Source organism: Podarcis erhardii (assembly GCF_964252035.2).
Source record: "Podarcis erhardii genome assembly, chromosome: 5".
In the NCBI taxonomy this organism is placed as follows: Eukaryota; Metazoa; Chordata; class Lepidosauria; order Squamata; family Lacertidae; genus Podarcis; species Podarcis erhardii.
Window position 1 is genome coordinate 62,219,726 of NC_138509.1, and position 15,627 is coordinate 62,235,352.

General features: G+C 40.1%; 1 protein-coding gene across 5 annotated transcripts in view; it reads left to right on the forward strand.

The window, feature by feature from the left end:
- Positions 1–15,627, forward strand: part of VPS8 (VPS8 subunit of CORVET complex) — an 89,860-nt gene that overhangs the window by 27,796 nt on the left and 46,437 nt on the right. For all 5 annotated transcript variants that reach the window (XM_081863496.1, XM_081863492.1, XM_081863494.1 and 2 more), the window contains 6 exons: positions 862–913; positions 1,685–1,727; positions 2,651–2,723; positions 6,248–6,367; positions 8,369–8,440; positions 14,623–14,742. In XM_081863496.1, coding sequence (XP_081719622.1) covers positions 862–913; positions 1,685–1,727; positions 2,651–2,723; positions 6,248–6,367; positions 8,369–8,440; positions 14,623–14,742 — 480 coding nt within the window. The remainder of the gene's footprint in view (positions 1–861; positions 914–1,684; positions 1,728–2,650; positions 2,724–6,247; positions 6,368–8,368; positions 8,441–14,622; positions 14,743–15,627) is intronic.

The window sequence follows — 15,627 nt, forward strand, 5'->3', positions numbered from 1 at the left end:
CAAATTTGACAGGTGGGCTGTCCACCTGTCCATCACTAGGCAATACAGTGACATCAGGCAATTGTGTGCTTTGAAGTCATGAAGTTGGGATGTCAAAGCATCATGCAGGGTTTGCAAAGAGCCCTGTGCGGTGCTTTAAAATGTGTGAGGCTTTGGCTCCCAACTGTGTTCTGGCAACCATACCTCTACCTGTCTCACAGATGACATCACATATGACATTAGTTCTGGGGCAGGTGGGAGTGGTTTGGGGGGAAATGGCCCTCCAAGCCAAATTTAAACTCTTGGTTGACCAAGTTTGGCCAATGGGCTGGATATTCCCCTCTGCAGTATAGATGAAGAAAACCCCTTTCTCCATTACTCTTATTGCATAGGAAATCAAAATATTTTTTAGCCTTGAAAGGAAACCATCCAATCCCATACTGGTCTCCCCTGAGAACTTCAGTGTCACCTACTTAGTAGTACCACATACTGCTCCTTCATTTTCTTAGCGGACAGATGAGCTGCTGTTGTGGCATTGAAAGAGACTGGAGAAGGCAGCAGGCGAGTGTTTAAGTACACTTTCCCACATAGTAAAGCTTTACCTCATGTGGTATGGGCCTGGGGCACACTCCCTTTGTATTATGCTGCTGTTCCAAAACAATTTGCAGCTATTTAAACCAAACTGCCCCGGGCAAAACTTCCCATTCAATTACAGTTACACCCTTTGACTACTTGGCAATTTTCTCTTTTTGAAATCTCTCCCTTTTTGAAGTCTTTTTACTACTGCCAAATCCACTATTAATATGTTGAACGAAAATGAAGAGCAACAAAGGAAACATCTGCTAACCTTGTTTGTGTTCTCTTCATTCCTCCCACCCCCAGAAATTGTTCAAGGTCATTGCTCATCCTCTTAGTGCTGGAAAGTCTCTCTCAGGTACTCTGTGTTTGATAAGTATTTATCGTTTAAATTTACATTTTGAGCACTTTTTGAAAGTTTGTTTGGTTTGTGATAGCTGAATGTGAGGGATTGCTATAGCCTACCCTACCCACCTCCGGTCATCCTAGGCTCAGCTCACCTCATTGGCTTGTTCCCTTGGAGAGATCTGCTTTATGATTGATAAACTTCCTCTCTGGAAATTACTTTCATGTTAAAACTCACATGAATCCAGCCTATACCTTAACGTTTATGCTGATCCTACTCAGCTTCTGTGTTCCCAAATGAGCTACAAACCCAGGACACTGCCAGTGGTGTGGCTTGGTATAAGGCAGCTCATTATGTTCCATAGCTCAGATGAAGGGGGACTTATGCATTCTTCTAGCTGACGCCAATATCCTATAAAAGGATAGGAATACACCGCCAACACCCTGAACTTTCTGAGCAAGCATGGAGTCATTCCTTTGTTTTATACAGTGACTATTATTTACTAAATGTCAAAATTATAGTATTTTTTTGACATTTTCAGCCTTTCATGAACCTTCTCAAATATTTAGTATCCAGATGCAATATCTTTAGTGTAGACATCTGTCCATATATCAGATTATGAAGAAAATGGAACATTGAGTTTGTCAAATCACTTGGTTATTGCAAGTAAGTCACCTGAGGCCCTTTTAGCAAAGCAGGTTATGAACTTTGAGTAAATTCAACTCCAGAAGATAATACAAATCTTTTGTTTCTCTGTGTGTGATTTGTTTGTTTGTTTTTTAGACGAGCAAGTCATCATGGGCAACAAGCTGCTTGTCTATATAAGGTACGGTATGTCCAGCATCTATGAGATAGTTATTTATGTTTTGCTTTCTGTAGTACAGTGGTACTTTGGTTTAAGAAAGCTTAGTTTATGAACAACTTGGATTAAGAACGCTGCAAACCTGGAAGTAGGTGTTTCGGTTTGTGAACTTTGCCTTGGAAGCAGAACATGTTGAGTGTGTTCCATTTGTAAACTGAGTCCCCTGCTGCTATGGGAAAGCACGCTTTGGTTTGAGAACGCTTTGGTTTAAGAATGGACTTCTGGAATGGATTAAGTTCGTAAACCAAGGTACCACTGTAGTATGATCTTTTTTGTCACATAGGGACAGAGAAACCCAACAGCTCTGCCATGCCAGCAGCCTATACCATAGTTTAGCTAGGATTCTCTGCACCCCAGTGGTGCACAACATAAGTGGACAACTGCCAAGAAAGTCCAACATTGTTCTGACTTCAAAAGAGGAAACTTAATAAAAATGAGATAAAAAGGAAATTGAAAGGGATAAAAAGGAAATTGAAAGGGAAAGTCAAGAGGTTCAGAACACTTGGCAGGAGAGAGGCCATTCAGTACCATCATAATAGAAGCTTGACTGGAATGTAGACCTAAGATCAGGAAAGGTATTATCAGGGCCAAGTGGATGCCTGCATGGTTGAAAAGTGGAGTCACTGAAGTGATTAGAGGCAAGCAAACTAAATTCTAATGCTGATAGACTGCTTTGGGTGAGTGGGGAAACTGCAGGGGTATAGAACAGAGCGACTGGAACCCTGAACAGGAGCACTCTGCTGCTGTTTGTTGAAGGGTCCCACTTGTATACGAGTAGGAACCCAGATAAGGAAATGGGGGCCATTTCCAGTCGCATTTAGGTCTTTGTTATGTTACAGTTCTTAATTTATGGCACTGTTTTAACTCCATCTATCCTTTCTTAACAGTTGCTGTTTGGCTGGTCGAGCTTATCCACTGGGCAATATCCCTGAAGATCTGGTACCTTTGGTTAAAAATCAGGTGAGTTAAAAATAAACTGCAAAATTCACTGGAAAGGCCAGTGGCTCAGTATTACCCAGCCAGTCCATGTAGAAAATAATGAGCTGAATGACTGATGGTCCAGCTCCGTATAAGGCAGTTTCCTATGTTCTGCCAGAATAATTTTGCATTTTTTAAAAATTTGGAAGCTGCTCCCGTAGGTGTGCTTAATAAGAAATAATATTATCAAAGGCATAATTTGTTGTGGAACTCCCTTCACTCCATCTTTGAATAGTATCCACCCACTCTGGCAATGGTTGCCACAGCAATATCCCAAAGTTTTCTGTGCTCAACTTCACAGACTGCTGGTCCATGTTTGGAAGTCTTATTATAGAGGAAACAAGAGAGAGTGTAGAAAATTTGAGACAAAACAAAAGAGGCAATATTGCAGGAACACGAGCAAATAAAAACTATAAAGGATACTTTCCCCCCTACATTCCAGTTGTGTCGTATTCTTTAAGACTATGTGCAGATACTAAATTTATTAAGGTTGGCAGATGACTCCCATCACGGAACCTGGTTTATCTATAGCAATCACATAACAATGTGATAGGAATGACATGCCTTTTGTGCTTAGCGTTACGTTGCAGATATCTGATAAGAAGTTGCTATCATCTGGATAACGGTAGCCTTTTGATTGTCTGCCACAGCTCTTTGTAATTGTCCCTGAGCACTTTTTCATACACATTTTGATTCTCTCCCCTGCCCTTCTTTCAATGAAGATACAGTCAGCTGGGAGCTGTGCTATGTTTTTTTCTGGATTTTTTTGTCCATTATGGACTTCATGGGAGTCTAGAGCAGGAATGGGGAACCTTTGGACCTTCCAGATATTGCTGAATTATTATTATTAAAACTCCAATTCTAATAATCTCTGACCATTGGCCATGCTGGCTGACTGGGACTGATGGGACATTTGAACAGCCATAGATTCCCCACCACTGGTCTAGAGGCTAAGGCTGCAATCCTATTCTCACTTACCTGGGAGTAATTCAAATTGACTCTGTGGGACTTGCTTCTGAGTAGACATGCATATGATAAAATGTACCTAGGCTTCATTTCAGTTCTTGGGGAGGATGGCCAATAAGTAGATCACCTGATTTATTGATTGATTTTTTTAAAGTAAATTTCTATACTGCCCATAATCCAAAGATCACGGGGTGGTTTACAATGTAAGAACACACAAATATATACCATAGCAAGAAACAAAAACAATATCCCCCACCCAGTTTAAAACGCCACAGGATTGCCATGAAGGATTTATGTGACATTTTGTATTTATTTATGATATTTTTCAAAGCAATGTAAAGAAAGAAAAGTCATTGATCTAAAAAGCCTAATTTTGCATTCAAACATGATGGGAGGGAACATGCAGAATGGAAAAGGGTGGGGACACAGTGTGGCTGTTTTGTGCATGCAGGCTTCATTTGAGTTGTTGGGGATAAGGGTGAACAAGTAAATCTACCAGATTTTTCTACACTAAGTATTATACATTTACAGTGCAATCTTACGTGCTCTACCTGTACGCCACCATACAGTGCGCACAGGATTGTCTCCCTGATCATGAAGTGACTTACTATTCTGTTAAATAGCCACAATAATGGTATAAAATAGCTTTTAATATCCACATTGAAGCAACATTTTGAAGCATATCTGATTGTTTTGCTCTGTATGCAAAGACATTAGTGCTTATTAGCTGTGCTCAGCTCAGTAGCGTGGCAGATAGTTTGGATGTAGGCCAGGTGCATCTAAATCACTGCCAGTAAATTTCAGGCATCACTTCTGTGTTCCTGTTGCTAAAGCTCCTCGGGGAACTGTTATTTTAACCACAGCGAAGCATTGCGTCTCATGCCTCACTGTACAGATTGATCATATAACCTACTTACTGAACTGGCACTCCTTATCCCAAGTAGTTGCACAGTTGTGGCTCTCTGCAACTCTGCTGTGCTGTTCTGGTCTTGTGATGTTTAACTGATATACCTGTTGCTCATAGTCTGTGATGGACAGCCATAGGTGCGGTCCGTGTAGAGATGTCCTGTGCCCAAGGCAGTGGCGGAGCTTCATGCTCCGGCACCAGGGGGGGTGGGGTGGAGAGCAGGCGGGGGCGGGGCTGGAGCATGTCACGGGGGCGTGGCATGCACCCTGGGGGTGGGGGTTAGTTTCTGTTTCCTCACTGAGCAGCTCCTTGCAGTCACAGGACTGTTTACATTCCACAGTCCAGATATTGTTGGATTCTCTTTTTTAAAAAAAATAATTTTTATTAACCGACCAATCAAATCAAATCAAATCACATCACATCACATAAATTCCGAATTACAAAGCCGAATTTTAAATTTTGTTGAGGGGACCCATATTTCAAGATCTGAAGGAGGATCGGATCTTGAAATATGGGTCCCCTCAACAAAATTTAAAATTCGGCTTTGTAATTCGGAATTTATGTGATGTGATGTGATTTGATTTGATTTGATTTGATTGGTCGGTTAATAAAAATTATTTTTTTAAAAAAAGAGAATCCAACAATATCTGGACTGTGGAATGTAAACAGATATTGTTGGATTCTCACAGGAAAGGGAGACGGGATGTGATGTTACTGGTTTCCTGTTTCTTTTGTTCCTTTCGTTTTCTTTGTTCAGTTGCTCTCTGCTTCTCACAGACACAAGATGTATTTTTTTTTGCTCTCTGCATAGCTTAGTAATAAAGTATAGCAATGTAGCCCATACCTGCCTCATCCTTCCGTTTTGGACTTTGTTGTTTTAATGCTCTGCTGGGTGGGCTCAAAGAAGATGAGCCTTATCAGCTCGGAGGACCGGAGCTGAAATTCAATAGGGCACGCCACCTGAGGGGACGTGGCGCCCAGCATGGGCAGGGGGGCAGCCACGATGGCATCCCACCGGGATCGCGCTGCCGGGGGCGGTACTCTCCCCCCGCACTCCTCTTCCTCCGCCAATAGCCCAAGGCTCCACATGGATTTCTGTTTTAAGCACAGTGATTGGATGGGGTAACCCCAGTCATTCTTGCTCAAATTGTCCATGTTATTTTCCCCCAGCGTTTGGCCTGTGGTTCACAGATTTTCATAATCACTCTCCCATTTTAAATTCTGCTAACAATCTTTCCTTTATCTTTTATGTCCCAATAAATTGACTCGATATATTAGGAATTGGTGCATTTTGGAAAGTAATCTCAAAGGCAAATGTGCTTGTGTCTTGCCAGAATTCATTATTTAGGAAACCTGTGGTGATAATCTCTCTCAGATGCCAGTGAGCAACAATAAATGTCAATAATTGTGAAAGTGGATGTAAGAAGCCATGGGATATGTTAAACAGAAGTACTTTGCCTACGTTAAATCATTGAACTTGTACCAGGAAATAAACGTCCAGCACAGCAGATGGCATTTAAGGAACAGAAAATGCTGCTGAAAATCCATTCTGTATTCTCAAGGAGGTTTAAGGAGCTGGTAAGCTTTGAACAGTTCCTTCAGGTATTCAGTGATTATTAATCTTTCATGGCAGGTCTTTGAATTCCTCATTCGTTTGCACTCAGCAGAAGCACCCACCGATGAAGAGGTTTACCCTTATGTCCGCACACTGCTGCACTTTGATACGCGGGAGTTCCTCAATGTTCTTGCACTGGTAAGTGGCAACATCACTTCCACAAAGATATTGGGGGAGAAACCCCATCACCTCCTTCATTTGATTAAAGATATATATGTCAAGTTTTCACTAATCTAGAAAAACTTACTTGTTTGACAAATATAATATTTGCTAACCTTTTTCAGTATTAGCTGCAACTGAATATTCTGTTTGTCACTACAAACTCTCCTTATAGTGTGAAGAGTTGTAGTCTTTATGAGCCAATCATCCCATTTACTGTTAGAAGGCCTTTCTGAAAAAAGGGAATTTGGGAGCTACTGGCACAAATTCCACCAACACCGGGGGGGTGTGTGTCATACTTCTTGAACTTTAACCAATGTATTCAATGCATTTTAAAAATGCATATTGTATTAGGAAAAGTCTTTAAAATGCTGTTGGTATTGCATATGCAGTTTTGCAGCAAGTAACAGGTTTCCAGGCCAGGATATGCTGGTGATAAATCTGTTCACCGTTATGGATTACATTACTCTTGGTGGGCCAGATGTTATAAAAAATTATGTAGCAGTACACTTGCTAAGTGTGTAGTTCAGCATGTGAAAAGCTGCCCCTTTTATTTTATTATTTTACAAAGACCATGCAGTTGCTATTTCTGGAAGCCAGAGGCTGCCCTACTATTAGATACAGAAACAGAGAACCAGAAGACTCTCCTTTTATTTCCATTGCCCTTTTTAATATCCAAGGAGAGTGGAAGATGTATGTGTGAGGCTTAGGGGTTAGAAGCCCACAATACTAGATTGGGTTTGGGGGCTGAAGAAGAGGGGGTGGAAGGATGGCACTGTGAAAATCCCATCATTTTCATGGATGCTCATCTGCTTTTCCATTTGTGCTTGCTGCTAATAGTTTCACACTGGACACTCACAAGCCACACTACACCTGTCATTATTGGTACTTTTTTCACTTCAGGGATACCTTCTTCTTGCTCAGTGTAAATAATGCCTCTTTATGCTGAGAACTAATTTATTTTGTGCCTCTTGTTAGAGCTAACATTGTTGTCTGTATTGATGCTCTAGTTTCATTTCCATATTGGAAGTGGGGAAGTTTGCCTCTGTAGAAATAATACTGACTCTGCAATCTGGCTTCTGCACTCTGCTGAAACTTTAGTAATCAAAATAATAATAATAATAATAATAATAATAATAATAATTTTATTTATACCCTGCCCAGCCAGTCTGGGAAACCCAGCCAGTCTGGGTAGGGTATAAATAATAATTATTTTAATATTTTTATAATAATACTTTCTTCTCATTTCCAGACATAAGCCTCTCACTGACCTCTCTACTGTCTTTAGTACAGTTGATGTTCCTCTCCTGGTTGATTCCCTTAATGCTCTAGGTTTCTTTATCTTGCTCCCTTCCTCCCTGTCTAATAATCCATTCAACGGGAAAGATTTGTTTGCTTTTTCCTCTCCCTTTGTTCCTTCAGGACCTGTTCTTAACCCTCTGCTATAATAGGCGCATGAGCTTAACATCCTGGTTTTGAGTTTGCTACAGCATGGCTACCTCCTCTGGAAATTGTTACATCTATGCACTGTGCTTGTCTCTGCCTCAGGACCCCATAGCTTTCTGCCACAATATAAGCAGTCATATCTTAACAGCTTGCATGTTACTGTCAGCTTCTCCACTTCACACTACTGTCTGAGATGCTGCAGGCACCTGAAAACAATTATAGTTTGAGCGAGTTGTGTTACAGGTAGAGGCCAAATGATACTGCCCATCAGAAAAAGCTTTCATTGCAAAGTGCTGTTGTACTTTTATTCCAGTTTCTATAGTCTAATTGGCCGCCAACGTCTTTGCAACAAGATTTACAAGCAGAGTAAAGTAACAAGTTTAGTGGATAATTACAGTTGGTGTGAGGGAATGAAGGAAGGATGTAACAAGTCCCACTGCTAGCTGCTGCATTTTTCGTATTTCCCATTATATGGGGACAAAGGTATAAAGTGCTTCCCCCTCTTTTCTCTCCCAATACCATTATCTAACAAAGACATTTGAAGACTTTAAGAATGACAAGCAAGCTGTAGAGTACCAACAGAGGATTGTGGACATCCTTCTGAAGGTAAGCTGTTTTTTGTAGTGGCCATAGTAAAAGATGGATTGTTTCTAGGGTGTTATATATTCCTTTATTTTAGTCCTGTCACTGAGTTGGAATGCTTTCTTTGGGAAATGAATAAACGTGTCCTTTGTGTGCCTTGCTAATTGGCAAGAAGTGAATGGCACTGGCTTCACTAGCACCTCTTGCAAGGTACTCTGAGGTACTTGAATGAGAAATGTTTCCTGACTTTAAGCTAATGGTGCTCTTTAAAAATACTAAACAAATATTTTCCTGTAGAATGTACAGTTTCATGAGAGAATAATCGTGCAATGCCATCTCTTTCTTGATCCAGTATGCTTCACTGAAGTGCCTAATGAAGCTAACTTACCTTAATACATAAGTGATGATGTATGTTGGTTTCATTGATGGACTTTATCCTTATCTTGAATATAATATACACTGAAACATAATGAGGACAAAGAACTATGGACATAGGTTTTTAGCACAGTGTTGTTGTAAATGGTTAATGCAAAATGGATGTATGTCATATACAGGAGAGGGGGCAACTAAGTTTATCTCTGTGTGTGGCCTTGGACTGTTCCAGAATAGGCTTCTTTTGGTCATAACATTTAACAGAAAACACGTTGCTGTCATAGGTTGAGGAACTGAAAAATGAGCCTTGTATCCTAGTATTTCTGCTAGAAGGATGAAGAACTTCAAATTCAAAGATGGAAAAAATAATAGAGAAATAACATTTTGTAACTGAAAGCGTATTGAAAAGAAGAGATGGGTTTCCTGCTAATTGCATCAGTTAACTTGTTTGTCTTCGCTATATCTAAACATTTCAGTAACTGCTCCCTCCTTGAGGGGGAGTTCATAGTTTTCCATGTTCAAACCCACATAACATTTGCAGATATTATAAATTATTAAAGATTTCATAACAGTTGGAATTTCATCTTCTGTTCAATTAAATAAAATTTGAAAAGGCATTAGAAAATTATGTGATAACCCCACCACACCAGAACTGAAGTAGGTCTGCATTAGTAGCTAAACATTTCCAGCATTTAAATAATGTATCTGAGTATGTCTTTTTAACCCTAGAAAGCATAAAATGCCATTTTAATAATAATTTATATTCATTTAGCAGTACCTGTTTAGCAGATTTACATACCACGTTCATTTCTATTGTAGGATTCTAATTCTGATATGTTTTCCATTGTGCCTCCTTCCCAGATTTTTAATTATACCATTATTCTTGCCAACAAACCCCTTGATTCTTCACCTGTAATTAAAGTTTCCCAGGGCATTCATTTCTTTAATAATGAGTATGTAGGAACCAACACCTCTAAAATAAAATTCCTTATTTGAAAGCATTGAAAACCAAAGTAGTTTCCAACCTCCCAAGTTCTGAACAATTTTTGTCTTAACAATTGTCCATTCAGTTGTTGTTGTTGTTGTTTAGTCGTTTAGTTGTGTCTGACTCTTTGTGACCCCATGGACCAGAGCACGCCAGGCATTCAGTATCTGCTCCCAAATGTAAATACCTCATGTGTTTCCAAATTTTCAAAGACACATATTCATCCTTTAAACAAATTTGCTATTCCTTATTACTGAAGATAGTAGTCGTTGTACCAATTTATCCACTATTTAATCATCTCCTTCTTGCTTTGAATCCCAAAAAAGAATCTCAAGGGGTATGTTGATGTTTAATTGTCCTAGACGATACATTATATCTTTCCTATTTTAAGTAATCTCTTTCTGTTCTTATTCTCATCAGTGTTTCAGTAGCTTTTGAGACAAACGATCATTCTCTTTTTCTGTTTCATGTGGAATTTGGTGGCACCAAATGAAGTTTGTAGTTTATTAAGCCATGGACAAACATCAGAATGTGGCCAGAGCCACTAGGAGAGAAGGGCAGGATCATGAACTGACTTAAAGGTTAAGAGAGTTTAAGTATCAGAGCAATACGGGAAGGCACTAAAGGCAAACCTATAGAAATGTAACATGATTAATACTTGAAGAAATAAAATAGCAAGTACGCAGTAGAAGGTGCAAGGGAAGGAGTCTGCAGCCATGGTATTTGTGTATGTCTTCATTATATTCTGTTAACTCCTTGTGCTGGCTGGGTGAGAGTAAAGGAGCAAGGTTTTTCCCTCCACGTATCCTCTCCATTCTCTTCATCTTTTTTTATATAGATCATGATCCTGTGGGCAGGTTGTCTCTTTATTAATTGTGCACGTTATGCACTTATAAATATATAATACATTATTGTGATTTTGCAAAATACGTGCAACCCGCATTTAGAGCTTGCTCCCCACCCCATAAACCTGTAGTAAACCCTGAATGCTCTCTTGCCATAAATAAGTTTTTTTAAAATAATAAGCTAAGAAGGTCTCTGTCTACTTTTTGCAGTGTCTTTAGTCCCTACAAGACGATACACAGCTACACTTTCTTTAAATGTGTCTCTACACATGGCAGAATACATGAAGGCAAAATATTACTATTGTCCTCCAGTAACTTCTGTGCGTCCAGCACTGTATAACAGATACATTGCCTGGGGCATATTCTGAGATTATTGTAAAAAGAAAAAAATCAACTACATTTCACTTGAGTATCCTGTGCTGTGGGCTAACCCTATTAACTGAGGACACTAAGGTTTTCTAGACAGGTATGTCTGAGCTTGTATGCTTCGTTAGTCCAACATAGTTTCATGTTGTCAGGTTGTATAAACTTTAGTGTGGCAGGAGAGTCGGGGACAGTCTTTGCTGACAGATGAGATATCGGTCTAAATGATCTTGATAGGTGAAAGGCAGTCTTTCCCATAAATCATCTGAGGGACCTGGGGCAGTTTTGGTATTTTATGAGGGACTACATGAGCACAGAACAATCTACAGGAGCATGAGAGGAGAAATAATATTTTCTAACTGACCGGACTAGCGATATTGCTGATGGTTAATGTATTTGAAACTGAGCGCTGCTGGCTGGTGTGTAATGGAGAAGTTGAATAGACTTGGGAAAGGAGCAAAGTAGGAAGCAGACAGCAAACTTGGCCACAGGGCGTGACTCATTCATATCAGGTACCCATGGTGTAAAGGCTCACAATAAACAACCACAAGTAAGCAATGGAACAAGGTATTGTGGGTCTCTTATCCAGACTGCCTTTCCATAGATTTGTGGAATAGTGTTATGATATTGGCAGTTTTATCTTCAACCTCTTTCTTAATTATCTCAAATGTAGAATTCACTTATTTCACAGCTGCTGCTGCTACTGCACACTGGATGTGCATCTTCACTGAGCTATCCACTGTGACCCCAAGGTTGTCATCCTAGTTGGTCACCATCGGCTTATACACCATTAACATATATGTAAAGTTAATATTTTTTTCCTGCAATGTGCATCAATTTATACTTGCTTATCATGAATTGCATTTGCCATTTTACTGCCCGTTCACCCAATTTGGATATATCCTTTTGGTGTGCCTTGCATTCTCTTTTTCTTTTAATTGCCCTGAATAGTTTTGTTTATCAGCAGACTTTGCTACTTCACTGTGTTGCCTTTATATCATTAATGAACAAGTTTAAAAGCACAGCCCAACACTGGCCATTGGGGGATTCAGCTTTCTACATCCCTCCATTGGAAGAACTGTCCATTTTTTCCTACTTGCTTCCTATTTTTTAACTGGTTACTGGTCCACCTCTCCTCTTATGCTCTTATCTATGGTAAGCTTACTCAGGAATCTGTTAAAACAAAATAAAAAAAATTCCTTCCAGTAGCACCTTAAAGACCAACTAAGTTAGTTCTTGGTATGAGCTTTCGTGTGCATGCACACTTCTTCAGATACACGGCTACCTATCTGTATCAGGAATCTGTTGGGAGACTTTGTGAAAAGCTTTTTGAGAGCCCGAGTACATAGTGTCAACTGAGTCATCTGTATGCTTGTTGACGCTCAAAATTATTTTTAATAGGTTGGTGAGACAGTGTTTAACCATGCAGAAGTCATGGTGGTTCTGCTTCAGCAAGACCTGTTCAATACGTTTGGTAATTCTAGCTTTAATAATGCTTTCCACCACTTTCCCCAGAACAGACATAAAGCTAACTGGTCTGTGATTTGCCTCATCTCCTCTGGATCCCTTTTAAAGAAATTCTGTTACATTGGCCACTTTCTAGTCCTTTGTTTGTTGTTGTTTAGTCGTTTAGTCGTGTCCGACTCTTCGTGACCCCATGGACCAGAGCATACCAGGCACTCCTGTCTTCCACTGCCTCCCGCAGTTTGGTCAGACTCATGTTTGTAGCTTCGAGAACACTGTCCAACCATCTCGTCCTCTGTCGTCCCCTTCTCCTTGTGCCCTCCATCTTTCCCAGCATCAGGGTCTTTTCCAGGGAGTCTTCTCTTCTCATGAGGTGGCCAAAGTATTGGAGCCTCAGCTTCAGGATCTGTCCTTCCAGTGAGCACTCAGGGCTGATTTCCTGAAGAATGGATAGGTTTGATCTTCTTGCAATCCATGGGACTCTCAAGAGTCTCCTCCAGCACCATAATTCAAAAGCATCAATTTTTCGGCGATCAGCCTTCTTTATGGTCCAGCTCTCACTTCCATACATCACTACTGGGAAAACCATGGCTTTAACTATACGGACCTTTGTTGGCAAGGTGATGTCTTCTAGTCCTTGGGTATGGAAATTGATCTTAGGGACAAGTTACATACTTAGATCAGGGATTCCACGTTGGGGTAGATTCTGTTTGAATCCAGATTTGCCAGTTTCTCATTTGTCTCTGAATTGTCTCTTGTCACTACTGTTCTCAGTTCCTCAGACTCCAACCCATACTTTCTGAAGAAGCTTTGTGAAGAAGCTAAAGCTTAGCCATTGTGTGTGTGTGTGTGTGTGTGTGTACATGTGTATGGTTCTGTAAACATTGCAGTACCACCAGAATGTTCTGAAGATGTTGGGTGAAATGGTGTAATTGTCAATCAACCTTGCCAGCTTAGCTGTATCTTGTGAGAAACTACTTAATTTAGTATTTCCCTTATTCCCTTAAGCATGATGCTGTATCTCAAAATGCCCTTGTTATTTTGACCCTCCTCTTCTCAGGGCACAACTATTTAAGATCTTAAGGAGCACAGCAAAACTCAGTGTAGCTACGGATGTCCATTTACAAGTGGTTCTTGACACAGTGTGCTTTTAAGCATGTAGAAAGCAGGTTGTTCAGAACATTCACTCATGTGATGAGGAGAATTTTAATCCTAGCCACATTTGTGTCCAAGCAAAGGGGTACTCAGATTCTGCATAGTGCTTGGCTAGATATGATAAATCTAGATTTACAAAAGGTAGATAAAATAGTTAATATGGATTTATGGAATGCTTTGTTTTAAGACACTATAACTATACTGTCTCCATGACAGAAATGTTTCCAAAGTGCAAAACATGGATAGGTAGTATGGTATAGTCAGGAATAATTGGGAGTATTAGCAATTCTTTATGTATAGAATAGCAAAATTTAAGATGCTAATTGTTAGAAACCTATCATAAATAACTTTTGGAAGAGGATTCTCACAAGTTAACATTTCTGTCTGCTCCTTGGTGAGAGAAAATGGAATTGTACCCCCCGCACACACACCCTGATTTATGTCCATCTTCTCTGCGCCCTCTCCCATTTTACGACTATTTATGATGAGCTCCCGAGTTGTTTCATAGACTGCACAAACTATGCCTACTGTTATCCACTGATGAGTTCAGAACAATGTCGCTGGCTGTTACTGCAAGGCAGTGTAATATGACTTCTCTGTGATAGTGCTATATCTGCTTCTTGTGATAAGGTTTCAGAGCTGATACTTACATCCAGTCCATGATCAGCTGAATTTCTTATGGCAGTGTAGTGATAAATTGCTCTCCTTCAGAGTATAGACACTGCAATGCAAGTAAAGTCATATGAATTTTGTTTGAAATGACTAATGTGCTTGCCTTGTGCTTATGTGATCTAAATTTTCCAATTTAGTAATCTGGCTTTCTCATATTCCCTTTTCCCAGTAATATATTTTGGAAATCTTTATATGATTTTCTTTATCACATTGGAATTGGATACAGTTTATCTTTTGCACAGTTAGCGGTGGCACTTTGGGTTATTGCTATGTGTTATTTGTTCTGTTTCATGTATGTTAAGTGATAACATGGGATAACCTAATTAATTGAGCTGCTTCCCCTTGTCTAGGTTATGGTGGAGAATTCTGATTTTACCCCCTCACAAGTTGGATGTCTCTTTACTTTCCTTGCCCGACAGCTTGCTAAGCCCAACAACACACTGTTTGTAAATAGGACACTATTTGATCAGGTAAAAGGAGGGGGGAGCACACATAAAGGGGAAAGGAATGTTGCTGATTTTGTTTTTTCTTTCTTTCATTTTTTAAATTACTCAATAAAACAAAGTATATATGCTCACAGACAACTAGAAGATCATTTTTCCAGGACTATTTTGCATAATACCTACATTAAGCAATTAATATTCATTACTATGAGTATTTTGTTTACGAAGTGCCTAAAATCTCACATTATGTGATGCCATTATATAAAATTACGGGACTGTGTATCATGTCTTTCTTTAACAGTGCAAAAAATGGGATATAAAGCATGAGAAATCTGATGGCAGTGATTTTATAAAGATTAAGTGGCAACAGAGACCAAGATACATGTTGGAGGATTTCGAGAAGATCAGAAAATCCAGTCTGCAGGCCAAACCTGACCCACCAGGGATTCAAATTTGGCCCTTAAAGCCATTCCCTCCAAGCCACACCCACCTGCTCCACACCAGATATCATATGTGATGTCTGGAGCAGGGCAGGTAGAGACCCGCCTGCCAGTGCATAGTTGGGAGCCTTAAAGTGTGCTCCAGAGTGTGCATTGACAAAGGAAAGCAGACTTGAATTCCTACCAGAGCCAGTGTGGTGTAGTGGTTAGAAGCGGTAGATTCGTAATCTGGGGAACCGGGTTCGCGTCTCCGCTCCTCCACATGCAGCTGCTGGGTGACCTTGGGCTAGTCACACTTCTCTGAAGTCTCTCAGCCTCATTCACCTCACAGAGTGTTTTTTGTGGGGGGAGGAAGGGAAAGGAGAATGTTAGCCGCTTTGAGACTCTTTTGGGTAGTGATAAAGCGGGATATCAAATCCAAACTCCTCTTCTTCTACCGCTGATCAGCAGATGGGTGGTAGAGCTGAAACCT